The sequence below is a fragment of the Corylus avellana genome, chromosome 5, assembly GCF_965113065.1.
Source record: "Corylus avellana chromosome 5, dhCorAvel1.hap1.2, whole genome shotgun sequence".
NCBI lineage: Eukaryota > Viridiplantae > Streptophyta > Magnoliopsida > Fagales > Betulaceae > Corylus > Corylus avellana.
The window spans coordinates 30,295,855-30,323,672 of NC_142494.1; the positions used below are offsets into that span (position 1 = coordinate 30,295,855).

The following is a 27,818-nucleotide window of genomic DNA, read 5'->3' on the forward strand; positions in this document are numbered from 1 at the left end:
TTTTTTAAAAAAATGAGGGAATCCCAATCTAACTAGTTGGGATATTGTAATAAGCTCAAGCTTGAAAGGAGTTTCATAAATTTGAGAGGAAAATATGATTGATCTTAAGCCTCAAACTTGGAGTGATTTTGGCAGCAACTTTGAGATGGCAGTCCCTCAAACTTTTAGCCGACATTAATATCATGGTGGGTTTATGAAGGGACTATTGCAAAAGTTTTGAGGCCATTACCCATCTTTAGGTTGTAGCTCAACTCAAGCTTGGAATATAATTGGTCCATTAAAAAGGAGAGGAAAGAAGAGAAAGGGACCCCCGACCCGTAGTGGCTATCCTATTGGGAACATGCAGAAGGTTCGTGGCTCATGGGCCAAAAGTGGGACAGAAAAGGGTTCTCTCTTCAGGATCTTCAACATGGGAAATCTGAATAAACAATCACATTAATTTGATGCAGTCGTGGGAATCAAGTAAAGAAATTTTCATGTTCTTGATAATTTATATTTAAGCATAAGATTCGCGATTTTAAGATTAAAGTAATATTTTGGAGAAATTTTACTTTAGCCCCTTCAACTTGCATTCGATTTGACAAATTCTCCTAAATTTTTAAATCTCTCAATTTGAACCTCTGAATTTTCAATTGCTCTTAATGTGGACATCTTCGTCAATTTTAGTCGTTAAAAATACCAAACAAATCAAAATATTCCTAATTTTCATTTTTTTTAAAATAAAAAAAGGTTTTAGAATTAAGGGTAAAGTTGAAATTTTAAATTTTATACAAAAGTCAGGGTTATAAACGTCATGTAACATTTAAAATCTGACGGAAAGGTCCACATTGAGAGCAATTGAAGTTCAGAGGTCCAAAGTGAGAAATTTAAAAATTTAAAAATTTATTAAATCACGTGAAAGTTTATGAATTAAACTGAAGTTTTCACTAATATTTTTTCCGTAGTCTAAGAAATTTCCTCTCTTTGTGCATAGAACATTTCAAACAAAGTTACCTTTCACTCAAAGCAAGAGTAAAATAATAGTGCTATTATGATTGTTTACTCCTGTGCATCTTCAAAGAAATAATATATCAGTGTACCTTGGCATGAAATTGTACTATTTAACGTGAAGGAGGCCGTAATGGCCGGCACATGTTTAAGGAAAAGTATTAGGGTTTTTTTTTTTTTTTTTTTTTTTTTTTTTTTTTTTTTCTAAGTATTGTTATTCAATACGTGAAGAAAAAAAAAATTACAACATAATAAAATACAAAATAAGTGAACAACCCACAAATAACAGTTCTTAAACAACTCTAAAACAGTAGCGAACTAATCCGTGATAATTGGTCGTCATTTCAAAAGAACTAGTTAAGTTATAATTGAAATTCTTTATAATTACTTATAAAAGTATTGTCACCTATGAATGTTATATACATTTCGAATGTGGGATTAGGGTGTTAAATCCTTCCCTAAATTTTTGACATTATCATACAATGCTCTAGTATTACATAGCGTTATTATGTTACTTTAATACAATTTGTAACGATATAGAAAAATGATTTATCGCTTTAAAATGATTAGTCAAATTTAATTTTGAGTTTATTTGGGTTTACGATTTGAAAACATGATTTCTTAAAACGCAGTTAAGCGCTTAGCAAAATCACGGTTCCACCTTAAAATCGTAGTTTGATAGTTAAATTTGTTGAAAAACCATCACTTTACCTGCAATTTGAAAAGTTTTCCAATAGTTATTTTTTTTTAAAAAAAAAAAAAAGAAGAAAAAGTCAGTCTCATTAAAGAAGGATCACGAGTATAACGCCCTTACATCATAGAGTAAAAAGCTTTGAAAAATCATAGTCAAAGGTACGAGGTTACAAATTATAAATGCTTACATAAAAATCAAACATTAAAGACATATCTATGACATCAATATCCGTTAACTTGTAACTACTTTTCAGTTGTAACACCATATATGTTCCAAATAGACAAAACTCAATCCATAGGTAGCTCATCTTCCTCGCTCTAAAAACAGATCACATCCACAATCTAATGATTTGGACAATCTTTATTCAAACAAAAATAACGACAACAAAAAATAGAGAAAACCCAACCTCAATAGAAAAACAGCCATAAAAGCACAAATCTGCTCACGAGAAGACTAGATCTACTCCTTATCGACCCAAAACTGTCGGAAAACTATATCATTTTCCTCGTAGATCGCTCACGAGAGCAGATCTAAAGAGAAAATTATTATTTAAGGCAAACAAAACAATCAACATAACCAGCAAATCAATAGTGACTGGAGTGGGGAAGATGATGAGCACTGGCCAGCGTTGGTACATGGTGGAGCGAATGGAGGAGAAGGGAGGCGCAACACAATGGAGGGTGGGTGGTAGCGGCTGGAGTTGCTGATTTCTGGCCGAAAAACACTTAATTTTTATTAGCCTACATCCGTAATTTTTTAAAAACACAATTTCAAACAATCAATTTTTTACATATTAATGTAAAATCACATTTTTTTATTTATAAAATTGCGGTGCCAAAATTACTTTTAGAGAATATCTATGGCCGTCGTAAATTTCAAAAATTACAATTACCCAAATAAAACTCCCGGAATCTAAATCGTAAATCCGTGAACAATGTCACGGACCGGGACGCATATCCACTTGTCACTCACTTCCGCGGGAACCACAAACAGCGGAAAAGAAGATAAAAAAACAATATCCAACAGCTATAATTGGAATATCGCGAAATTTCCATGTGCCATCATTTCTTGAGAGAATCGAGTGCGATTCAAAAGCGATTCAACTTTTCCAGGCTTGTTCAATTACTTTATTGAAATTCTCAGAAGAAGAAAAAAAAAAAAAAAGCATCAGATCGACTGTCGAACCTCTGTAACGTACAAGTTAACGTTGGGACTCTGCAACACTCCAGGACAATGCTTCAGGGGCTCTCTTCCTCTTCGCATTCAGGTAATTGTAAGAATTGCACCGAGAATGCTCGTTGATTTATGGTAACAGTGAATTTGGGGAAGCTAGGGTTTGTGGTAGATTTGGAGAGTCGTATTCATGTTTGGTACGAGTTTAGATCTCTAAACTATGTGGTTTAGTTCTTTCTCCCCACGCTAAGTCACCGGTAAATTCGGCAAAGAAGCGCCGGTAAATTTGGCGATTTCTTTTCTGTGTTTGGATGAAAGTGCTTTGCTAAGCTATGTGATCTCGTCGAAATACAGAGTCTCTAAGAGATTGTTATTGATTAAAATTGGTCAATTTTGTAGCATTTAATTAATTTTGAAGTAGAATTAAGTTTCATTTTTGGTAAAGTATAGGAAAGGGTAATAGTTGAAAAGTATATAAACTAACGTGCCGTGTTTTGATTGTTTCTCAAGCCATTTGGCAGTCAGCATTGTCTGCCAACTTGGGAGTTTTGCTCATTAAACTTAACGAAGAGGTTTATCTTATTGTCGGTGAAAAGGCGGTTACGTGAACAAGTTGTATGTTCAGGCTAAGAAGCCGCCATTTTTTGTTTGGTCGCTAAGAAAACTACGAATTCGCTTGGGAACTTCACGTGAGAAACCGTCACCGATTACGTGCCTGGTCCAGTCTATATTTTTCAAGGGGGTTTAAAGAAGGATTTCTTTGCTGGGTCTTCACGGTGGTTGCTTTTTACGTTTGAGTTTAGCCTCTTGCATTGTTAAGAATTTCGGGGTCTTGTTTTGTTTTATTTTTAGGTTTTGGTTTCGATTGGTTTGGTTGTTTTTGTGTCTTGCGTTGTTAAGATTTTTCGGGGAATTTCTTGTAGAGACTTGAGTAAATGGGAGGTAGGAATTCAAAGGAGGGGAGTTCGAGGCAGACTTCTGCTGTTCGTTCGAATTCTTCTTCGTTGAGTAGGTATCAACCACCATATGTTCAAGAAAATTACAACTATCCACCCGAAGAGTCATATTCGTCGCCGCAGTATTATCCTTCTTCCCAAGAGTATGTTTCACAAGAGGTTTCACAAGATTATGGCCGTGGGCAGACCTCTGATAGCAGAGTGAAGCTGGAGAGGAGGTATTCAAGAATCGCCGATGATTACAATTCCTTGGAGCAGGTACTATCACCATGAATTATGTAGTTCTTTTTTGGGAGTTGAGAGATTTGTTTTGGTGTAGTTATGCTATTCCATTTTATTTTATCCATGAATCTCTCTTTGTTTTTCAGGTCTGTTGTTCTTCTGTACTTTGCACCTCCAAAACAATATTATTGTTTGGTCCCATTAAAATTGATTTTATGGGTATTCGAGGCCATTACAATATACGCAATGGCAAAGAATGTGAATCTCTGTTTAAGTTGGTTTTAACATTTTGAAGTCGTGATATGTTGCCAAATGCCATTTTTAAGGAAGATATTGTTATACTTTTGACTGCACTGGGCAATTTACTTGAGAAAGCGTCTATTCACATATAGTTGGTCTTAGTGATTTTGGTATTTTACAAGCTTTTTTTATCTTTAAGATTTATATGGGTATTCGATGCTCATCCATTATGCATGAGACAACATAATGATGGTAGTCATATATGTCTTTGTAAGAATTACCTTTAAATGATGCCTCTTCAAATGATATTGACCCAGGAGAAATAAAATGTTTGTTCCTTGCAGGTGACACAAGCTCTTGCGCGTGCTGGCCTTGAATCCTCCAATCTTATTGTTGGTATTGATTTCACAAAGAGCAATGAGTGGACAGGTTAAGTCTTATTTCTAATCTTCTAATCTATCTATACACAGTGTCTTATGGTGGAACATGCTGAACTTTGTTTCTTGAATAGGCGCAAGGTCATTTAACAGAAGAAGTTTGCATCACATTGGAGATGGTCTAAATCCTTATCAACAAGCAATATCCATTATTGGGAAAACCATGATTGCATTTGATGAGGATAACTTGATACCCTGTTTTGGATTTGGAGATGGTATTTTCTTATGATTTAGTTAGTTAATTTGAATTATTATTATTTTTATTGTTGTTGTTATCGTCATCATTGAAATGTGGGAGTGATAGACATTACTTTCATGCCTTGGCAGCATCAACACATGATCAAGATGTCTTCAGTTTCTATCCGGATGAGAGATTTTGTAATGGATTTGAGGAAGTGTTGAGTCGCTACAGGGAAATTGTCCCACATTTACGACTTGCAGGTTTGAATTCTACTTTGCCATTGCCTCGTTCTCGTTTGAGATACTTTGTATATTTACATAGTTGGTTTTTTGTAGTTCATGCGATTGCTATTTTGTTGCAGGACCAACTTCATTTGCGCCTATAATTGAGATGGCCATTACCATTGTGGAGCAGAGTGCTGGGCAGTACCATGTTTTAGTAATAATTGCTGATGGACAGGTATTTTGCCTCCAGTATGGAATAATTCTAGTTGAGTAAGCTATAAGGGGTAGACATGTTACGAAAAGAAAATTGAATTATTTTGACATCAAAATTTATAACTTTTAAGTTGTCACCAAGCAAAAATACACGAGCTTAGAGCATCCCAACGGCTTATCTACATTTCTATGCAAAATGTCTAACTAAAATATACTTTTTCTAGTTTAGCTAACCATTTTTCAAAACCAGCATCCAACCGTTTATCTAAATTTCTCTCAATTTTATTAAAATAATCATTTTATTTATTATTATTATTATTATTTTGGTTAAAATCCCATCTCCACCAATCTGAGGTCTTCTTCGATAGAATTGGTTACATGAATTGGTTTCTCCCATCTTCGGCAACTTCAAATCCACAAATCAAAGCAAAAACAACTACCCAATCCACAAAAAGAATAACATTTCTATTAACAACAAACACAAAATCCAACCCTTCAGCAACATAACTAAACCACGGTGATACTACAAACCAGTATGAACCAAACTAAAAACCACTTAGGATAACAACTAACAATATGCAGAAACATTTTCTATAGAAGCACTACAGAAACTTAAAACCACTGAACAAAGCAAACTACAAACAATTTACGCAGAGGCACGACATAAACTTAAACAAACAACAAATCAAAGTCCCGACAAATAATCTACTCCCACAATTCAGAGTCTCAGCTCAAGAGTCAAACCTCAAAATCAAAATCACTAGAATTTAACAACTCAACACCAATCGTGACTCAATCACCACAAAGGGCCAAGCCAGCCCAAATGGAGGCTCTGTCACCCCGTCCTCCCTTTGTCTCTCGTCGAAAGCGCTGGCCCGTTAATGGGTTTAACAGCGGTGGTTCCTCTGTGGGGCGTGAGGCAAAGCATGAGAGAGGGAGATTGGTTCTCTCTCTCTAACATTGAATGCTACCTACGAAATACCTCATTCTACATGTCATCATTCTCACAATGCAAAAAGGATTTATTCGAGTATCTTTCTTTAATGCATTATTTCTGGAGGGTCATCTCACTTAAATTGATGGTTGCCTCAGGTAACTAGGAGTGTAGATACTGAAGGTGGCAAGCTTAGTCCGCAGGAGCAGAAAACTGTTGATGCCATTGTTGAAGCAAGGTGAATATTGGGTAATTATTTTACTCCAATAATTTTTGTTTTTCCTACTTTTTAATTTTTTTGTCTTATATGCTTATTTTGTTGCAGCAAGTTCCCTCTGTCAATTATATTAGTTGGTGTCGGAGATGGACCTTGGGACATGATGAAGGAATTTGATGACAATATCCCTCATAGGGACTTTGACAATTTTCAAGTAAGTTTTGGCAGGCATTTGAAGTTTTTCAACTTTTTAGTGTTTTTGCCTTTTTGTATGTTGTTATTGAGAAATGCTTGATTGAAAAGATTATTACCCCTTTTCTTTTCTTTTTTTCCTTGTTTAGTTCGTGAATTTTACAGAACTTATGTCAAAGAGTGTGCCTCCATCCCGGAAGGAGGCAGAATTTGCTCTTGCAGCCTTGATGGAAATCCCTTCTCAGTACAAGGCAACTATAGAGCTTAATTTGCTGGGGTAAATCAATGATTCTCTCTATATGTTAATTTTTTGAGGCTTTTGAATTCCTTTTTTTTTTTTTGACATTATGCCTTTCTTCTTGCTTGTGCAGTAGTGGTCGGAAAGGCAATTCTCCCCAAAGGGTTCCCCTCCCCCCGCCTATCTATGTTGCAGCATCTTCCAGCAGCTTGAAACCTTCTCGTCCTTCCAGTTTTGAACCAAGTGTTCCTCCTTATTATGGAGACAGCATGCCTGTCAGCACTGAACCAAGTGTTCCTCCTTACAGCAGGCCTGTCAGCACGGCTCCACCTGCTACTAGTTCCACTTATGATAACCAGGTATTTAGGCTTTGGAGCAGTATGATCTCTGTTTTATTCATCATAATTTTTCCTATGACAAACTTATGTTGCTTGATAGTCTTGAGAGGTTATGAAAACTGGGAGGAAGAATGCCATATCCTAAAGTGAAATAGGAATTGAGAAATCTCGGTGCCTTTTTCTTAAAAGGTTAATTTTGTTGAGCATGTAGAAAATTACTGAAATTTTTTCCAAACTGAGTTAGAATTTTCTCCAACCCACTTTATAAAATTGCCATGTGCTCATTCAAAATGTAAGAATCACATAGTATTTTCACATGCTAATTAAAAAAACCTTGTGCTTCAAAAAAGAATTACGATTGACATTTTACATGGTTTTGGACAGCTTTGTGCCATTTGCTTCAGTAACCCCAAGGACATGGCCTTTGGTTGTGGGCATCAGGTAGATTTTCTTCTTTTTCTCAATTTCTTTTGAGGAGATGTGCGATGGAAAGTTATTCACTTTTTAAGAATTTTCCTCTCATAATGTCTTTATATGGCAGACGTGTTGTGCCTGTGGAGAAGACCTTGAGTTATGCCCAATATGTCGAAGAGCAATCCTGACCAGAATAAGACTCTACTAGCTCATTCTATCTCGTCTAAAATTTTCCGTTCTTTTCACCAAAATTCTTTGTTCTTTTCACCAAAATTCTTTGTAGTTCTACATGGAAGGTTATCCTCTGTAATTATTTTAATTGGATTTTACCATTTTTAATTTTTTAAGGATGCCTGTAAAAAATGTTTTGCGTATGCCAAAAACTATATTCTTCCTATGGTCATGTGAAACGGAGAGTTAGTATATGAGGTTTTGGTGGGGAGACCTATAGTTTTGTTTGGGTATGAAGTTCCTTGGGTTCTCATCCAGTTGCCGTTTATTTATTCTTTTTTCCCCTCTCCATCCCAACAAATTTATTGAAATATGTTTGGATGCGGGCTTGGAATCATTGAACAAACGTCTCATGTATTTTTTTTATTCTTTATCTTGAAATTATCAGTGTTTAATGCGAAATAATATTTGGAGTAGTTCTTTACTTCAATTTTCTTATAAAATGACATTTATGTCACATCCATTATATTAAAATTTAATTGTTTAATATTTGACTTGATAAATATCTCGCCAATTATCATGTCAGTTGGTTATAAATTATAGGGTAAAATTTACTTAATCATTCTCAAACTGTCACTCTAATGACAATTTACCTCTTAAATTATCAATTATGATAATTTATTTATCAAATTATCAAAACAATGACAATGTACCCTCTAATACTAGCAAAATGACGAAATTATTTTTTTAAAATTTTTAATAAGACAAAAATACTTTTAAAATTTGAAAATAAATAAATAAATTTTAGCATATTTGCTTTTATTTTAATAAGAATAATTTTGTTATTTTATTAAAATTTAGAGTATATTATCATTGTTTTAATAGTTTAAAGGATAAATTGAATTGAAAATATTAAATAAACTTTATCCAAAATTGTAATAGAAGTTACAGAAGCTGTGTCATTCATTTTAATTGCTGTCAGATTGGGACCCATGATAAAGGTGTCCACATATGTCTGCAATTTTAAGTCAGCAAATGGGGACAATCATAAATATGATAAATTTCCGTGGGTGCCTTGGTGGGGACGCTGAAATTCTCTCATGCCGTCGCCCATTTTCTTAAGAAAAATGTTAAAGGCACAACACAAACCCAACTTAAAACCAACTTCTCTCCTACGTGGCATTCTTTTTTTAAAAAAATAAAAGTTGAAATTTTAAACTATTCAGATCTACTTTTCCCCTTTCAGATCCAAACATCCTCTCTCAGTCTCTCGCTCCCCCTCCCGCGCTCATCCTCTTTCTCCTCCGGCGAGTTGTTCGGCCACCGGCGAAGCTGTCCGTACGTCGCTCCTGTCTCTCTCACTCCGGCGCAGGGTTCCGTCTCTGTCTCTCTCACTCCGGCGACGTCTTCGGCCACCGAGTACTCCAAGAAGCACGTCGAGGCCCCAAAAGCAGCTGCCGCGTCCGAAGAACGCTCCACCTCCTTCGACGACGACCTCAAGGCCTGGGACGCCGAGTTCGTCAAGGTCGACCAGGCCACCCTCTTCGATCTCATCCTAGTGTGTCTTCTTCCTTATAAACTCAAATCCCCCTGTTAGATCTTTTTATTATTGATTTTTTTTCTTCTGATTAGGGTTTTGGTTTTGTTTTCTCGGCTTCAGTGTCTTTGATGTGTTTTTGTTTGGTTGGTGAGAAATATTCAGGGGGAATAGTAAATAGATTTGAGTGCTTCCGTTGTTTATTGACCAAACAACCTTTAAATATGTTATGGCGTTGAAGTGGCATGAGAAGAAGTAATTAATCAAATAAGAACAAAGAGAAAGCATGAGAAGAAGTAATCAAATAAGAACAGAGATTGCTGAAGATGTCAAATGAGACGGTTTTGTTTATGATCGAAATTTTATTTCTCTTTGATTTATTCATCATACTATTATAATATATGATGACCCAAAAAGGCATGCACATGTATGTATCGGTTGTCCAAGTTTGTTCTTTTTTAATAATTTTTTTTTTCTTTCAATTTTCTCGTTTATTTGGTCTCTAACAAAGTGAGATTTTCCCGAAAGTACTTATATTTGCAAAGACTATGTATAGAACTTGGTTTGAATTGGTGAGCGGAGAAAATGATAATGAAATATTCTAGATAATGACCTCTTCATATCTCAATCTTTTAGCATTGTTGGGTTAATATATATATATATGTTAGATTGGTGGCTGAAGCAAGGCATGAAGGAATTGCAATGGCTTCATAAAAGTGTTTGAAGTGTATGGTATAAGTGTGCTTGCAAAAGTGAAGCATCCAGTATCAAGGAATTGTCTCGAAATAGTTGCTAGTGTTTAAAGTGTTTGGAATGGCTGCAATGCACTGGCAATTGGCAAGTGCTATTATTAAGTAATGGATCGGAACATGGACTTATGGGTCTTTGAAGTATTAGGGTCATCATCTAGGTGAATTTTTGGCTAAGTGAATATTGCTTTTATCAGGCTTGTTACTTTTTCCAGTCTTTTATTTAAGGAATTCGTTTGGTAGCTCTATCTGTTTTCTTTTGTGAAGTATTGCTTCTGTAAGCGTAGGCTCTCGTTTGTTTTTTTCTTTTTCTTTTTTCAATTTTGAATGTTCTTTCCTTCTTCTCCATAAGTGGGTGTTTATCTCATTTACTCTATTTCTATTTAGGTTGTGCCCCTCTACGCCTTACCTTCTATGTCTTAATAAGATTGAACTACTTTTCCAAATACAATCTGGTTTATGCTTATGAATCAGTTGATGACTAAATTTATCAGATTATGGGATTTCTCTCTTTGTTGAAGGTCCAGTTAGTAGCACAAGTTTTTTGGACTTGCAATTTGTAGATCATCATGGCGGTAGATTTTTTTTTTTGGGTGTTCATTGAAGGGTGTTTGTTCTTGCATTTAACATGCACTAAACTACTATTGCATTATATGAGTAACTTCAACCATATTCACACACCTTAAATTTCAATCTCACTTTGGAGTATGTCTGATTGGCAGGCTGCAAACTATCTGAACATCAAGAGCTTGTTGGATTTGACTTGCCAGACAGTGGCTGACATGATCAAGGGCAAAACTCCTGAGGAAATCCACAAGACATTCAACATTAAGAATGACTTCACACTAGAGGAAGATGAGGAGGTTCGCAGGGAGAATCAATGGGCCTTTGAGTGAAGATCCAAAATAAAGCACATCTGTTTTTTTGTGGCTTATGTTTTTCTTTTGTGCTGGCAAAAGGGGATGTTGTTTCTACCTATCTAAGACTTCTTAAGATATTAACTTACTATTCTGGCTGTTACTATTGTAGACAATGGTTGTTTTGCTCAAACCTTGGCCCCACTTCCCTCCCTCTCCATTTATTTTTCCCATGATGTTCAATGGATCTTTTTTTTTCTATGTTAATATGGTATATGCTGTTTTCATTCAGTGCTTTGTCCTTGTGATTCTTTTATCTACAATTTAGTCTTTGTTAGATTAAGTCGATTCACCATTGACTTTGCTAGAGGGGATCCAATTGAGCTTTGGTTGCAGAGGTCGTGAGACAGGGGGTTGTCTCATTATGCTATGTCCGAAGAGATTTCTTCAGTGGGTTGTTTATAATAGCTCTATCTAATGAGCCAGATGTAGAATTTTGTAGGTGCTTCATTTATATTGCTATGTATATGCTCCTTATCTCATCCTAACATTTATTTGATATTATCTTCCAATGATAATGTGCTAAAGAGAAATGATCAACCTTAACAGCATCCAAAGTGGTTAAACATCATCATAATCAAATCCGTTTTTCTGGTTTTAGCCTTCTGCAATCAATCATGCCTTGTATCTATCAATCTTCTTACCATTTGCAGTCAGTGTTTCTCTTTTCTCTTTTCTTTTTTTTTTGGTGCACACTAATTGTGGTCAGGATTATACTCCAATCTTATTTTGCTCAACAAGATACGTGCAAAAAAGACATTAATAAGCACGACAAAATTTAGATCACATCATCACATAAAACGCGAAAAAATCAATGAATGGAATTTTCATCATTGAATACAAATTAAACATCGTATGATTATATACATAAACAAGTCCGGCGGGTATGATAACAATGACTTCAATGAAAGAATTGAATTCAATGAAGAAGAAGAAATTCTCATGCTTTCTATACCAGATCTGTAGCCAAAAATTGTGTCCTTTCCTATGTAATTGCTACACTATAGAGAATTTTTCCCGGAAAATAATCAAACCTGCAGCAAATGCTCCAACATCTTAAAGAAAGAGTTGTCTAAAGGAAATTGTTTTGTTCACACTCTATTCCAACAGTGGCTCCATCATAGGTTTCGAAAAAGGGGTATGGAGTTTCATGGTGTATGTAACTACCACCCCAACTAGTGAACAAAATGGTGGTATGAGACCCAAACCAATCCTTGTAACTGAAATATAGACATGTATTGGACTGGTCAAATGAGCTGCTGGAGAGGAACCTGCAGTTGGAGCATATATGAAGTTAAATAGAGTTTAAATTGAGAACTATTATTGGCATTTGAGAGTAAGAACTCATGAATTTTACACAAAAAAAGGGGGGGGGGGGGGGGGGGAGGGAGAGGAAAAAGTGTTAATGCTACTGATTGAGTCTGCAAATTACAAAGACAACAAATAACAGAGGAATTAATCTGGAGATTAGAAGAAACTACATGTCCTGAAAAACCAGTATCAAACTTTGATCAAACTACATGGCACATGTACTGGTTCTTGGTGTTTTCCACCGTTTTGGTTCCAGATTACAGAATCTTTACAGAAAACACCAAGAACTAGCACACAGGAATCAAAACAGCACTAACATTTGAAACAAAAACAACAGCCCAGCAAACATTTTACAAGCCCAACAAATAGAAGCCTTTATGTTTTCAGTGGTCAACGAAAAACAGTTTTGGGCTGACCACTATCTTATGCTGCTCCAAACACGCAAAAAAGGAAAAAAAAAACAAAAAAAAAAGTTTTCCAGACAATCTTTTATGCCGAAATAAATGGGGCCGTAATACTTGAATAATCATGGGTGTGCAGAATCTGCAGATACACACCCAACAAAGTACCTAGTATCATATGAGAAAATCCTTTATGTTAAAGCTGTTGCAGAGAATTAAGATTCAGATGACATACTTTGAAACGACTGAAGAACATACAAGGCAAGCCCACATGCGATTTTGTCCAAGAAGCTCAATGATCCACACACAAATGCACAGCCGCCAAGATTCTCACCAATTAGAACACTTTGCATGCTTACTCCAGTCACCTGTTATATTTGAGAAAAAGTTAAAATTTAAAAAAGAACCAAGATGAAAGTAATTACAAACGAGATCATATGCAACTAAGATGGTTTTTGTTTCTTTCCTATATATATATATATATTTGGGTTTTTGGTCATGCTAGGATTTGAACCGCTCTTCATGTGGTTGTTATTTACCACCTATCATTCTATCTACTGCAAATTGGAATTCAGCTCCCATACTATGCATTATAAATTACATTGACCGAAACTACAATAAAGTGTCCACACCTCTCTTCTCAATATTGCCAAAAAAAAACATTTGCACAAAAGACCATAACCAACCTAACCGAATGTACTGCAATTGATGTAGAATACTCTTATATTGTCATCTAGTAAGTTTCTTTTCCCCTGATAAAAGAAAATATTTTTTTTATAACAAAAATTTTATTTTACTAATGTTAAATCCAGAAAGCAACAATCAACTTTGAAACAGTCCAAAAAACTGAGATATATAGAAAACCAAAGTAATAACAGAGATATTCATATTGGTACATTTTTATTCACAACATTCATAGTGTTGTTACTAAAAGAAATAATGCAATACAAGGACTTACATTTGACAAACCGCAAAGAATAATGCAAATGAGAAATCTGACCAAAAACTATCTTTCTCGGGCATGAACAAACACAGCCTCAACCAACAGAAAAAGAAGTAAAAACCTAAACCCTAAATAATATTCAAAAAACAGAAATCTAAACCCTAAATACACATAAATTTAATACACTATTCTAGCACCCACTACACATAAATCAAAAAGCCATAGATTTTGAATGTGGATGAGAGAGAGGGATTACTTACCACCGGTGGAGGAGAGAGAGAGCCTTCGGCTTCGCCGGAGTGAGAGAGAGACAGGAGCTTCGCCGGTGGCTGTAGACGACGCCGGAGTGAGAGAGACAGTGGATGGAACCTTGCGACAGACGGACAGCTTCACCGGTGCCGAAGAACTCGCCGGAGGACAGAGAGGGTGAGCGCGGGAGGGAGAGCGATGGAGTGAGAGGATTTCCGGTGGCCGAAAAACTCGCCGGAGGAGAGAGAGGGTGAGCACGGGAGGGAGAGCGAAGGACTGAGAGGGGATTTCCGGTGGCCGATGAACTCGCCGGAGGAGAGAGGGTGAGCACGGGAGGGAGAGCGAGGGACTGAGAGAGAACTTTTAGAATTCTGAAAATTTGACTTTTACAGACCTTTGATTTGGTTTTAAAAAAATATATAATAAAAAATAAATAAATGCCATGTAGGAGAGAAGTTGGTTTTAAGTTGGGTTTATGTTGTGTCTATATCAAACCTCTTTTCTTAATAAGATCGGTTTTGGGGTCACACGTGTATAGTAAGGTCCTTCTCGAACTACATAGCTTAAACAGGTGTTTTCATTTACCCCTTAAACAGATGTTCATTCCTGTATAGTCACTAAGCGGCTTGCCTTGTCACCACCACTTTCTAGATATTGTGGATGGTGGGATCCCGAAAATTAGGGACTCTTTTTATTATTATTATTTTAATTAAAAAAATGTAAATCAATCCATATGATTATACCGATTCTCAACAGTAAATATAAATGAAAAAAAAAATTATTATTATAAACTTACGTTGCCAATTTGGGGCGGACAAACCATCACCTTTTTTTTTTTTTCCAAAAAAAATATTATTTTATAAAAAACACGAGTTGTATTGTTATTATTGTTAGTAGAGCATTTTGATGGTTTTCGGTTAAAATTTTAGACAGAAATTCAAAATAGATGGTTGGACCACTCTAAATTAGGCTGAGGGGATAGTTGATCCATCCCTAAGGATGTAGGACGAAAGTTCATAATGAAAAGTTATTTGTCGTAATAAGGACTGATTTTTTTTTTAAAAAATTTTTTAAACACAAGGGTATGTGACTCGATTAGGGGCTTCTTAACCTTCAAATCATTTTTGTTTGCCCCTCTTCTTTAGGCAAAAGAATGGAGGGAATCCAGATTGTATTCCCAATTTGCCACTAAATGATAGAAGTTGGCCGTGTGCTACATGTCTCAATTTGTAATGTCTAAGTAGTAAAGCAGGGGAATCAAACTTTTGCAGAAAAATGTAAAGGTCTGCAGACTGTGGGAAAAATTCAATGATCCGTAGAGAGGGTCTGCAGGTGTTTGGGTTCTTGGAACCTTGACCCTTATCAATTAATTATGATTCTGTTCACTGGTGAAGACTTGTCTAATTAAATTCTGTCTCTATTGACTTTATCTATCTAATCCAGCTTTACATATCTTTTTCTGCTTATCCCTTTAGCAAAACTATATACTAAATAATATAATGTTGGCCATTCATTTAACACTTTTATTTGTTAGCATATTTGATTGAATTCAGTTGAATTTTATAAGAGTCAAAACTTAGGGGCATCCTTCCTTTACAGAGGACAGTGGACTACCCCTCAATGGTGGAAGCCGGGAGTGGTTAATCAACCCTCACTTCGTGAGAAGCATCCTCCCCTCATTAAGGGGTGATCGACGATTGATTGTGACATGAATTCACGTGCGCATGTGTGCATCTAACTCTTAGCTCATGATAAGTTTGGTATTTCTAATATCTCCTTTGATGCATTGAACTCCATGGCTTAGGTGCTCTTACAAAAGATGAGTCATTCATGAGCACCTTAAAAAGATTGGTGAAAGAGTAAATCAGTTGTTAGCTATAGCCTATTGACATAAGAGCATCTATGGGGAGTGTGGTGGCTTGTCAATTTACACTTTCCTTGTCGTTGAATAAAAAGTAGATAAAAGAATTTAATAACCACCAGTGCTCAACAGCTTCCTTGCTCGCATTTAATGCACTCAACAGTTCCTGCAAACCAACCACTTTCTTCCACAAAAATCAACCACAAGAAGTATTAGCTGCTCAGATTAATCCACATGCAGGCATATATTTGTATGTGTATATATATCTGGGTTGTCTTTATTTTTTGTTTTTCAAAACAGCCATGTCTGTGACTGAGATGGCCTCAATCCCCAAGTTTCCTTACCAAAGGCTTGGACATGAAGGTGGGTTTGATGATTACGATGAAGAAAGAGACGACAGAGATGGGGTTGTGAGATCGAGGAACAACTGGTACAGCAGGTCCAAAAGGGTGCCTTCTAGGAGGAGATTCAGGCTTAAGGTCCCAAGCTTGAGGAGATTCTTGAGGAGGAAAGTTAGGCTGCTCTCTGCAGTCAAAGTTTCATGGGGTAGGGTGTTGAAGAGATTGAAGGAGGGTCAGGCTCACTTCGGTGATCTTTTCGCTGGAAACTATCTGCTCATTCAGGTCAACCCTATCCCATTGAAGTCCCTCAAGAAGGATTATGACCTCAAGGCTCTGTCCTCAAGGCACTCTCTTCCAAGACTTGCTGCTTAATGGGTGCTCTATATATTTATGTGTGTGCTCCTGTAATGCAATTGTAAGAGTACTTTGGGTGTAATTCTTCTAAGAATACTTTCTCTGGCTTTTTTGGTTAATTACCTGTTTTCTTTTCCATGAACTTTGTTGGTAGAAGGGTTAGGGGATATGAACCTTCTTCAAGATTTGGAACAAAAAATAAATTTTATTAAGGAATGAATTTGTTAGGAAATTAACAAACCAAATGGAGAAACTTCTCGCAACTCACTTGAGCGATCACAAACAGAAACGTCGCTCGAGTATGCGCTATACTAGCTCGATTATGATGCGACGATCGTTCGAACAAACACGAAACATAAACTTTGCTCGAACCTCGCGCAATGGTGGCCGGAACAAGCCGGCGACAATTACATTTGATTTAAATTCAGATCATCTACTTCTCAGCTCATATCCTCCAGATTCAAGTCTGCTCTAGTGCTCTGCATTTACAATTTCTATGAGATTTATTTTTGGTAACATATTCATTAATCTCTCCTTTTTAAATTCAAAATTCACTCGTAAATCTCACTAACTCTCTCTACAACTCTCTGTTTAGTTGTTTATAGCTATAGAGAGAAAGAAGTAATATGTCTACGTAGAGAAAGGATCTCATCGTTCATGTACTCGAACCGTATGTTATAACTCACATGGGTTTCATATGGGCCATGACACGATCAGTCCGTATGTGTGAACTACTCACATGGGTTTCATATGGATCAAACATGATAAGTGGAGTGGATCTTGGAAAAGGACCGACAAACTTGGAGCATGTGATTCTTATATCAACTTTGCATACGTAAATTCTAAATATTCAACTTTTATATATCCAGCTTCCATACAACATTTTTTCAGAATCTTCTTAGTAGTACTCCACTCCCATTGATATATATGGACCTCCTTGCATAGGGTCATGACCAGGCAAGTTTCCACTTCCCAATGTTTTGATCTTGTCAGGGTATTATTATCACTTAACGCTTGTGCTAAGGTACACTTATTCAATATAAAATAAAATATCCTATACACGTAGGTAAATAATAAATATCCTATGGTACCTTTTTACAATAAATATGGCTAGGTAGCTTAAGTAAGTAGGAAGGGGCTCTAGATTTGAGCTAATGTGGCAGTACCTATTATTTTTTATATATTTTTCTTTTGAATAGAATTTGTTCAAATAGTTTGTAAGCACTAACACATCAGCTAATTGTATAAGAGTAAGATTAGAGTTGAATATGTAACATTACTCATTTTGAATACATATCGGCTTAAAAGATTGAGTTAGAAGTTGTATGAATTTTAGAAAAAAGAATGAATAAAGTTTTTCTTTAAACTGGGTTGAATTTTTATTTTTATTTTTTTAAATTTTTTTTTACTTTTACAATATAGTCTATTGAACATACATGTACATGCATTTTAAATACAAGTTTAATAAATTGAGCTGCAAATTTAACCCAATTTAAAAGAAAATTTTAGCAAAAAATAACCCAAGAAGTTGCACACACTACAAAATAATCATGTTTTAAGGACTTTTTTAATGGGGTCTTTTTAACAAAATGACCCCACTTAAAAAGGGAAACGGATCCTCTCCATTTCAAAATCCCTAAATTTTCTCCATTTAGTGCATTTTGAAGGGTAGTGTTGTCCAAAAAATTTTAATGATGATAGTGCATTAAATGCAATACCCTTCAAAATGCACTAAATAGAGGAAATAAAGGGATTTTGAAATGGAGATGATCATTTTCCCTTAAAAAGAGGGGTCATTTTAAATAGTAACCATTTTACTGTAGCAATGTCCCTTCTTGATCTGCGAACCCACCCCCTCTCCATCAATCTCTCGCCCTCTCTCAGCTAGGGGGTGACAAAATGGGTTGGCGGGTCAACACGATTACGACCCGTAATGACCCACCACCCGATTAACCAAAATACGAACATGACCCGTTTAGATAAACGGGTTGAACTCTCAAACACGAACACGACATGAAAAATAACCGGGTAACCCGACATGACTAGTTTAACCCATTTAAAATAACGGGTCGTATCAAGTTAAAATGATTCGACACAACTTGTTTACTTAAACGATAACATGATCCGACACGTTCGAATGAAAAATAGGAAAAATAATGTAATAATAATATCAATGTCATTGAGATTCAATAGAATTCACAAATTACAACATGATAAAAACATTATAATTGAAAATTTTTGAGTGGGCCTTGGTTGCTGGTGATATGTGGGTTCGAGTTTCTTGCTTTGAATTCGAAAACTGAAGAAATAGGAGATGGATGCAAATCGCACATTTCATTAATTGTTGTTTTTTGTTTTAAGTATCTGGGTTTGTTCTGCGTTTTTTTTTTCCCTGGATTTACACTTTACATGGTTAATTGTGTATTTTTGTCAAAAAAAAAAAAAAAAAAAAATTATAATTTTTTTTTAAAGGGGGACGATTCTACAGTGCACTTCGCTTCTAAAAAGGGACGTGCACGGTTCACATGTCCACTTTTAAAAAGGGATGTTTACTTCAAAATGTCCCTTTTTAGGGACATTTTTTACTATTTAAACGTTCATAATTTTAATTCTAATCACTTTTGTTGAGACATTTGCAAAATGTCTTTATTTGGAAAAGTGTTAGGGAGTCAAACAAATAAACACAGAAAAAATTTCAAATTGATGTGACAAAGATTTTTAAATTAAAAAAATACAATTCCCTCTCTTTTGTCTGCCACTCACGGTCTGTCATGTTAGTTTAAAATTTTTTTTAGGTTTATTTGTTTGGTTCCCTAGCATTTTCCCCTTATTTGAGTGTACCAAATAGGAACATTTTTTTTTGGACATTCAAATGTCCCTAAACCATAGTTTTTTTAGTGACATAAGTGGTAAGCCCATCCATCCATTGGGCCTAATATGACGGGCCGAAACGGTGCTCTTAAGTCTTAACAACCGAAAGACCCAAAGCAAAGTGACGACTCACTGAGCAACAGTTGCGGAGCGCAAGGTTTTGCTAGGAGAGAAACCCCATAGACAAACACAGAGTGATCCAAATGAAGCTTCTGCTCCAATCCCTCACTGGTTTATCCTCCTCCATTTCCCATTTCCAAGCTTCCCATTTTTTCAAATTTTCAATTTTTTTTTTTTATTTAAATTATATATGTATATTTTTCAGGGCACTACAGGTCAGTGGCTCGAGTTCTGGGACGCCGGTACTTCGCGGCGTCCACCGAAGAATACGCGAAGCGAAACTACGCCAACAATGCCTCCGAGTACAACACTGTCGTCGGCGCCCTCACTGCCCAGAGAAGGTCACCATTTTTTTTTTTGTTAACATCTTTTGCTGGGAACAAACAGCTTCAATTGTTATAGTATATGACTCTGTGTGTGTGCGTGCCCCTCCTTTCTTTTTTGTGTTGGGGTGTGTGTGTGTGATAGGCATTTCTTGTTGAGGGATGTGTACGATGACATGATGCTGGACGGGGTGCAGCCCACGAGGGACGTGTTCCACTCGCTGATAGTGGGGACATTGAAAGGCGCGCGCTTGGAGGATGGTTTCTACTTCAGGGACCAAATGAAAGCCATGGGTTTGCTTCCTGATGTATGTTTCTTTGTTCTTTACGATGGATCGTGTGGTTTATATGAATGATATTTACTTGAATTGGATGATTGAGGGTGTGTGGGATTTAGGTGGTGATAAAAAAAAAAAATGGTATTTGTAGATAACAAGTTGCTTAATTGTGATCCTTATTGAGGAATTGAAGAAACCCATTTGGTTTTTTTATGCGAATGTCGTGTTTGACTGCTGATGTGAATGAGAAAATGAATTGGTAAGAGATTCGGAACCTTTTCTTTTTCTGTTTAGAATCTTGGAAGAAGGAGAACTTGCCGATTTGATGTTTGTTTTGTACTATAGTTTCTCCTCTATGACCCAAAGAATACGGGTTTTGGTTGATTAACTTTTGAATAGTAGCGTGAATTAGGTTGTGCATATTTGTGCTTTATTGGATCTGCTAGACTTTTGAGGGCATTGTGTTTGAAAATGATGTAGTGAATTACAAATGAGCTTATATAGTCGGTGTTAGGGTTTTGCCTGTGCTTGTTCTCTCTCTCTCTCTCTCTCTGAATGTGTGTGGAAGCAGGTCCCTGCATTCACTTGTGCCAAATCATAAATCCTGTCATTTTTCAAGTTTCTTTTTCATGCAGGTGGGGAGACTTATGTTTGTAATGTTGTATTTATGGTATGCGTAAATTTTAATTTGTTTCCAAGAACATATAATTTGTTTTAACTGCATGAAATCCCCCATTAATCCAGTAAATAAGTTGAACCATACTTTGTCTATGTGCTTTGTTTTCTCTCTCTTCATGTCAAGGTTTCACATATGTGAGTCACACGCTATTAATCAATTTTTAATTTTAACAACTGTGAATGCATGTTCATTTATGTTACAGGTTAATTTATACAACATTTTGATCTCATTATGCGGGAAATGCAAAAACTCGGACCATGCAATCCAGGTATGTTGCAGCATCAACTTGTACTGAAGGCCTTATTTCATTTTCTTTCCATTAGAAGTTTAATTAGACCAATTTATTAATGAAGTTTGCTACTTGAATAATAGATGTTGGAGGAAATGAAAAAATCTGAAGTAAAGCCAAATGCGCAGACTTTTATCTGTTTACTCAATGCATGTGCAGCAGCAGGCCGATTAGATCGAGTGTATGCTACTTCTTGCTATGAGTTGTCTTATTAACCTATCTATGTGCATTTTGCTTTTTTGACACAAAAATATTCTTAATTATAGTCTGCACTTTGGTGTGACAGGTATGCAATTGTCCGTGATATGACTGCTGCTGGTGTTGGGTTGAACAAGTTCTGCTATGCCGGACTTATAGCTGCACACAAGAACAAGACACCTGTAGCAGATGATTTCGCCACCAAAGTAGTTATCAAATATGTTTCTCTGCTCTAATTAGTTTATGTTGTTCTATTTTTAGAGCTTCCTTAATAGTAAGCTTCTGTAGGTCATTGAGTTTGTTGAGCGGTCCAAGGCGTTTTTAGCAGTTGATAATACAAGCGTCACTGCTGAAAATTTGATGATGGGTATTTCAGAAGAGGAGTTGTATAATTTACCCACTGCTGAATTTGTTCATAGGCGTGGGAATTTTTTAGTTAGACAACTAACGGTTTATCATGTTGCACTTCATGCTTGTGCAGACCTCAGGAATGTAGAGGTACTAGCTCACATCTCTGATTATGTCTTGATTGCACATGTTAAGAAAGACGGAAACCTTCTAGCTCCTATATGTGTGTGTCTGTTCTTGCATATTTGGATACTGACAATCTGAATTTCGTTTGACAAGGTAGGTTCCATTGTTTGTGATGATGAACCAATGCAAGGTCATTGATTTCTAGTGAGAGTTGTTGCTTTACTTATGGTTATACAGAATCTTTACTTGGGAAAGTCCAGTTGTGGAATTAGCTGAAACTTCACAGTGACATGTTACTTACCTAGACCTAGTTCAAACATTTATTACCATCATCAGCTTAGTTGACATTCTTGATGCTCTAGTATATGTTGAGCTTCTCCCCCCACCCCCCGCTTTTCACATATATCTTTTATTAATCCATAAAACAAAAAAGAAGATTTTTACATCATTTTGATAGGTGTAGTCATCATGGCTGCAAATGAGTTGGCTTAATCCTTCCTTTTTACTGAACAATATGTTTTCACGACTTTCTGTTGCATGTTGTGTTCTATAGTTTGTATCTATAATTATATACAGTGACAAACAGAAACCCAGACAAACATTGTAGAATTTTTTTTAATGATGAATAAACTTTGTAGATTTGAAATGCTAGCATGGAATTCCTTGCTTATCAATAATTAAATTTTCTGTATAATTCTGGGCTTTGTGATTTATGATAACATGAAACTATAATTTCTTAATTTCATTTTTTTCTGTTTTGTTGCTTTGGTATTGAAGTTTTTTAGATTTTTTCTTTTCGTTGAATGCTATATAAAGTAATTTTCTGATCATACATGTGTGTAATGATCGTGGCAGGTGATGGAGACTCTGTTGGAAATGCTAAAGAATGATGGAAAAACTCCTGATGTCTTCATCGTGATGCAAGTTATGAGGTAATAAAGTAATTATTGCTAAAATGAGCTGTGGACTTCCATAGATGCTGAAATACTTTTTTTTGATAAGTAAGTAGTTGACTTTATTAAAAGCGTAGGCGCCCCGGAGTACACTGGAAGTATACAAGGAGGATCACCTAACTAGAAAGGGAAAAACGTACAAGGAAATCATTATAGCTAATCGAAACCGGAAAAACAAACGCTACAGTCCAAAGATACAGAGTATGAAAACAATAGGATAAAAAGTCCTCGAAAGACCTCTCCACATCCTCGAAGCACCTATTATTTCTCTCTCTCCATAAACACCAAAAAAAGCAAGTAGGCACCATCTTCCAGACTGTAGCACTCCCCCCCCTTCCTGCAGACCACCAACAAGCTAGCAACTCGAAAACCCGACCAGGCATCACCCATGATAACCCAAAACGGCCAAAAAAGGCACTCCACAAAGCAGACGCCACCTCACAATGAATAAGAAGATGATCCACCGTCTCCTCACTCTTCTTACACATCCAACATCTGTTTACCACAATCACATTTCTCTTTCTGAGGTTATCTAAGGTCAGAATTTTCCCCCAAGCCGCCGACCACGCAAAAAAAGCTGCCCTTGGAGGAGCTTGTGTCCGCCACACACTCTTCCAGGGAGATGCTGAAATACTTGTGGTTAATACTTGCATGTTTAAGTGAGGAAAAAGCTTTCTCTCAGAGTCTCAGTTTAGTTGATCTGTTCATTTTTATGCATGCGCCTTTTCTATATTGTTACATTATTACTTCTGTGCAACCCTGGCATAAAAGTGGAAAATATTTTTTTTGATAAGTAAGTCGCTGATTTTATTAAGTAAAAGTGAAAAATATAAGAGAAGAAAAACTTTGCATGTGAACTATTAGGAGATTCAGCTGTCCTAGATGCACAAACTCCAGCTAAAATGGTTTAGAATCTTAATTTGATCTGCTCAATATGGGTATCCTTGCCATGGAATATTTGGTGCAGAGCATTCTTCAATCTCTAACCCAATTCTGAGTTTACTGATATGATATTCTCTTGTTGGGTGCATTGGATGAATTTTGAAAAATGCAACAGTTCATATTCCTAAACTAGTCAATACATATAATGTGTGTTTGTGTGTGTGTGTGTCTTATTTGATTGTGTTAGGGTGTCCCTGATTCTTTTGAGTTAATTCAAATTGCTCAACATCTATGCTATGCTTCTAGGATGACAAAACTGGAGGAATATTAATTTTGGTCATTAATGTTAAAGAGTGGGTGGCTAGCTGCATACAGGTTGGTGGTTGCAGAAACTATGTGCTTTGGTCATCTTACCGCTTGCAACCAGCTATCTATACTACCCTTTATAGTTACGCTGTACTCCTAAAGTGACCAGTACATATAGTGTTAGTGTGTGTGTGTGTGAGCACATGTCACATTAAGCTAGGGTATCCTTTAATCCATCTGAGCTTGAGTTGATCTAGATTGGACAATATTTATGCTATGCTCCATGGTAACAAGACTGAGAAATTTAATTTTGGTTATCAATGTGAAAGTGGACTTACCTGTAAGCTAACTGCCCTTCTGATAGTCTGGTGAAATTGGCCTCGCCCCCCAGTATGGTCTGCATACCTGATGGGCTTAGAGCATTTCTTTGAATGTATATGTTTGGTTCTCAAGAGGCCACTTGCACAGGCCAATTCTAACTTGATGAGGTTCCTCAAGACCTGCAGCACAGCCAAGAAAAAGCTGCTCATGGCTAATCATTTGCAAATTATCTATCGCTTTATAGGTCCTTTGGTGTGTAGCCAAAATCTTAGTTCAGGTTCTTGCGTAGCTAATCATTTGCAAATTAGCTATCGCTTTATAGGTCCTTTGGTGTGTAGCCAAAATCTTAGTTCAGGTTCTTGTGTATCTGTACTGGAATATTATCTCTATTATAGGACTTTGCTTTTGGTGTTATGCTCTATCCACTTTGTTATCTTTGTATTTTGTGCTTGTCTATGTGTTCTAGTGCTAGAATTTGTGTGGATGGTTTTTTTTTTTTTGGTGAGGGGAGTTGTGGGTTTCCCTGTGTGGGTGGTTGGGTCTAAGCACCAGAGGGTGCTCTTGATGTTGCTTTTATCATATGCTACTGTTCCTTTATTTTTGGCCATCTCATGGCAAATACATCTATATTGTCTTCAACTACCATTTATATGCAGGTGTTATCTACATTCTGGAGACATTGATCGTGGTCTTAAAACTTTTGAAGACTACATGAATTCAGGGAATCCTCCTTCGATAGAACTATATGTGGTAAGTTTTTTAACAAATTCAATTTCTGCTCTGTGCTATGACATATTCTTCTTTACATTTTTAAATGTTCTTGACAAAGATGAGGACACTGCTTGGTTTTAGACAACCTAACATCTAACATTTGATTGTTGATACTGCATTAAGTTGTCAGAGTTATTTGTGTGAAGACCACTTTTGTTTTCTAGATATAGAACACTACTTTTTAGAACATTGTCACCCTTTTGTAAATTTCCCCCATCCCCTGATTATTGGGTACAATGCGGAATTGTCTAGATGCCACAATGAATCTGCAATTGACCATTTCCTGGAGTAAATATATAATTTAGTAACTTAATATTTTAATCTACATTGCATTTTCCCCGTCTGTTGCGATAATTTGGTTACTTGCATGTGAAAAGCTGATTTTTTATATTTTATGTATTGTGCAAACAATTAGAGATGATCGTTTGGAAGTTAAATCACTGTAACTTTTGTGGCTGTAGATACTTATCGAGGGAGCCATGGTTGGGTATACTCCCAAGGGACTGCAACTTGCTCAAGACACACTGGTTGGTTGAGTTAATGTTGCCTCTTAATTGAGTCCTGATTATGATCATTATCTTGGTCTTTATTATTCAATGTGTGTTTCCGTGCTCTGATGCAGGTAAATATGAATTCCAGGGGATTCTTCTTGAGCCAAAAAATGGGGAGTGATCTCCTCCTTGCAGCTTCTGGAGAAAAGGTTTGGAAATACTTTGTTAAATTATTTGATTAGATCCCCTGTGGTTGGTTGTTAGGGAGAAGGAGGGATTGCATTCTTTGTCCTGGTTCTACGTGTTCTCTATCATTCTTCCTAGCGTATATAGTTTGGTTTACACTGTATATTCTCCACTTAAACTAGTAATATTTCCCTGCAGACTGGTGGATATACGATTGCCAACTATATATGGGATATGATGCAAGCTCACAAGATTCCCCTCTTATTTCCTGCTGTGGAAGCATATTACAAGGGCTTAAGAGTGAGTTTCTTGCATAACAAATTTTAGTTTCTCGTCAGTGGTTTTTTCTGAGAACAGCCTTTTTACCCCCAAGTTTCAAAGAAATCAGAATAAGCCAAAAGAAGGCATAGACATCATTTCCTGTCATGTGTGTCGAGTAACACAATACGGACATAGATTGTTTTCAGCACAGCATGATTAGAAGTTGAAATGCTTCATAGTAGAAAACCAAATTATGTGCCTTGGTCTTCTGAAGGCATCATCATATAAACTATGTACGATTTGAGTTATGTGCATATTAATAATTGTTTCCCATTCTTTGCTTTTGGAATTCAGGACCGTGAGATACCCGAAGACGATCCACGACTGATACTTGTTTCTCGGACTTACGACAACCTTCGCCCAAGAGCTGGACGGCCTTAGTTGGATGATAAGAAAAGATGTCTTTAGGATTATTTCAGATGGAATGCAAGGAAACATTTGTGCTGACCCAACCTCTGCTGTATTAAGGATCATGTTGAATACGTTGAAATGTGGCTCTTTGAAATTGTTCTTTAGCTTCATACACCGATTTGTTCAAATTTTTGTTAGAAGAGAGAGATGTTTCAATGACATGATCTCGATTTCTAATCTCTTATATTTAATAAGAAAACGTGTGCATAGAGCCCATATAAAGTTTTACTATGACCAGATTGTATTCATTGGCCAAATATGGGTTCCATTACCTTTTTTTTTTTTTTTTTTTTTTAAATATTATTATTTGTAATTTTTTAATATATTTTTTAATCTAGTGCTCAATAGCTCTTAGAAGTTAGATCAACCCTTGTTAAGAAAATAAAAATGGCTATGCTAAATCAACTTTGTAAGATATTTGTGGAATGTTTATGTGATATCATTCTTCTCTTAAGTTAGGTCTTTTAAAAAGGGAGTATTACTATTTATACTTATTTATCACTCTCATTTCATACTTACGAGTGTTTTAAGTGTTATCTCATGCTAGCTACTTATAAAAAATAAAAAATAAAAAATAATAAAACGTTTTGAAAAGCTTGGTTGGGCTACTAGGAGTTGTGAAAGTTAGAAGTTACACAACATCAACATATGTTGGAAGGGTAAAGATATAGAGCACGCCGGCCGTGATTTTTTTTTTTTAATTATTATTTTATTATTTTAATTTTTTTGAAAAAAAAAAAAAAAAAAAAATTTAGTCTGGCGTGCTTCACTGTTGAAGCACGACGGCGTGCTCTGAATCATGACTCTGTGTGGAATGAGATAAATAGTTGTAAAAGTACTATTACTCATTAAAAAAATGTTGCTAAGGTACTATAACTTTAACTACAAGTTCCTCACAAAGTGACATGAGGTGACTTTTACCACATTAGCATGTCAATTGGACAATTAAATTTACCTGTCAAATTTTATTATTTAATTGCGCTATTTGTTTCATATTCTCTTATAAATTTAATAAGTTTTACATATTTGGCCCATATTCTCTTATAAATTTAATAGTTCAATCATTAGGTTTGTGAGATCTACCATTGACTTATATAGAGTTCACATAAGTCCACAAATTTCATGGTTGATTGTAAGAGAATATGGGTCAAATATTTAAAAAAATATTAACTACATGCAACTCATATGGAAGCCATGTAAATATGTAACAAGGATGTTGGGAAGCCACCTTTTTTTAAAAGAGATATTATGGGGCGTTTGTTAAACGGGTTTGTTCCAATATTACTTATTTCACTATTTCATTTTTTTAACATTTTTTTACTTTTTACATCACATCAATCACATCAATCACTTTTTATTACTATTTAAAAAAAAATCACTATAAAATAAATTTTTTTCATTTTTTCATATCAAAAATTGCCTACTTTTGAATTTTTTTTTTTTTTTTTTT

The 27,818-nt window shown here is 35.8% G+C and overlaps 3 protein-coding genes, 1 long non-coding RNA gene and 1 pseudogene across 6 annotated transcripts; 4 read left to right on the plus strand and 1 right to left on the minus strand.

Annotated features, from left to right (window-relative positions):
* The first annotated feature begins 2,622 nt into the window (after positions 1 to 2,622).
* On the plus strand, positions 2,623 to 8,106 carry RGLG2 (RING domain ligase2). 3 transcript variants are annotated; one of them, XM_059593948.2, is made up of 12 exons: positions 2,623 to 2,948; positions 3,778 to 4,068; positions 4,617 to 4,701; positions 4,784 to 4,924; positions 5,037 to 5,150; positions 5,252 to 5,349; positions 6,420 to 6,499; positions 6,587 to 6,692; positions 6,820 to 6,947; positions 7,045 to 7,267; positions 7,631 to 7,687; positions 7,788 to 8,106. In XM_059593948.2, the coding sequence occupies exons 2-12, from the start codon at positions 3,790 to 3,792 to the stop codon at positions 7,866 to 7,868; spliced, it is 1,392 nt and encodes a 463-aa protein (XP_059449931.2). In that variant the 5' UTR covers positions 2,623 to 2,948; positions 3,778 to 3,789; the 3' UTR covers positions 7,869 to 8,106. The 3 variants fall into 3 exon arrangements, with proteins under 3 accessions (XP_059449931.2, XP_059449928.2, XP_059449930.2); XM_059593945.2 differs by having other exon boundaries at positions 2,625 to 2,948; positions 7,042 to 7,267; XM_059593947.2 differs by lacking the exon at positions 2,623 to 2,948 and having other exon boundaries at positions 2,975 to 4,068; positions 7,042 to 7,267.
* On the plus strand, positions 7,950 to 11,241 carry LOC132185078 (SKP1-like protein 1A pseudogene; annotated as a pseudogene).
* Positions 11,242 to 11,797: 556 nt separating this feature from the next.
* Positions 11,798 to 14,309, minus strand: LOC132185079 (uncharacterized). Its single transcript, XR_015912181.1, has 3 exons — positions 13,950 to 14,309; positions 12,982 to 13,114; positions 11,798 to 12,305 (listed from the first exon to the last, which is right to left on the minus strand). It is a non-coding gene; the product is annotated as an uncharacterized LOC132185079 (long non-coding RNA).
* Positions 14,310 to 15,980: 1,671 nt separating this feature from the next.
* Positions 15,981 to 16,613, plus strand: LOC132182756 (uncharacterized). The gene has a single exon (XM_059596088.2). The coding sequence runs from the start codon at positions 16,102 to 16,104 to the stop codon at positions 16,510 to 16,512; it is 411 nt and encodes a 136-aa protein (XP_059452071.2). The 5' UTR covers positions 15,981 to 16,101; the 3' UTR covers positions 16,513 to 16,613.
* A 2,886-nt stretch (positions 16,614 to 19,499) lies between these two features.
* On the plus strand, positions 19,500 to 26,599 carry LOC132182672 (Pentatricopeptide repeat (PPR) superfamily protein). The gene is made up of 13 exons (XM_059595980.2): positions 19,500 to 19,596; positions 19,691 to 19,826; positions 19,954 to 20,116; positions 20,968 to 21,033; positions 21,138 to 21,235; positions 21,341 to 21,458; positions 21,541 to 21,750; positions 22,582 to 22,658; positions 24,845 to 24,938; positions 25,421 to 25,486; positions 25,582 to 25,659; positions 25,835 to 25,936; positions 26,252 to 26,599. Exons 1-13 carry the CDS (start codon positions 19,569 to 19,571, stop codon positions 26,336 to 26,338), a joined length of 1,323 nt encoding a protein of 440 aa, XP_059451963.1. The 5' UTR covers positions 19,500 to 19,568; the 3' UTR covers positions 26,339 to 26,599.
* Positions 26,600 to 27,818: the final 1,219 nt, after the last annotated feature.

Excerpts from the sequence above, each read along its gene's own strand:
- RGLG2 (XM_059593945.2), top strand. The coding sequence starts at position 3,790 with ATGGGAGGTAGGAATTCAAAGGAGGGGAGTTCGAGGCAGACTTCTGCT. Across the intron at positions 4,702-4,783 it reads AAAGAGCAATGAGTGGACAG|GCGCAAGGTCATTTAACAGA; the intron begins GTTAAGTCTTAT and ends TTTCTTGAATAG. Across the intron at positions 6,948-7,041 it reads ATAGAGCTTAATTTGCTGGG|TAGTGGTCGGAAAGGCAATT; the intron begins GTAAATCAATGA and ends TTGCTTGTGCAG.
- LOC132182672 (XM_059595980.2), top strand. The coding sequence starts at position 19,569 with ATGAAGCTTCTGCTCCAATCCCTCACTG. Across the intron at positions 21,236-21,340 it reads GCAGGCCGATTAGATCGAGT|GTATGCAATTGTCCGTGATA; the intron begins GTATGCTACTTC and ends TTGGTGTGACAG. Across the intron at positions 25,937-26,251 it reads CATATTACAAGGGCTTAAGA|GACCGTGAGATACCCGAAGA; the intron begins GTGAGTTTCTTG and ends TTTGGAATTCAG.
- LOC132182756 (XM_059596088.2), top strand. The coding sequence starts at position 16,102 with ATGTCTGTGACTGAGATGGCCTCAATCCCCAAGTTTCCTTACCAAAGG.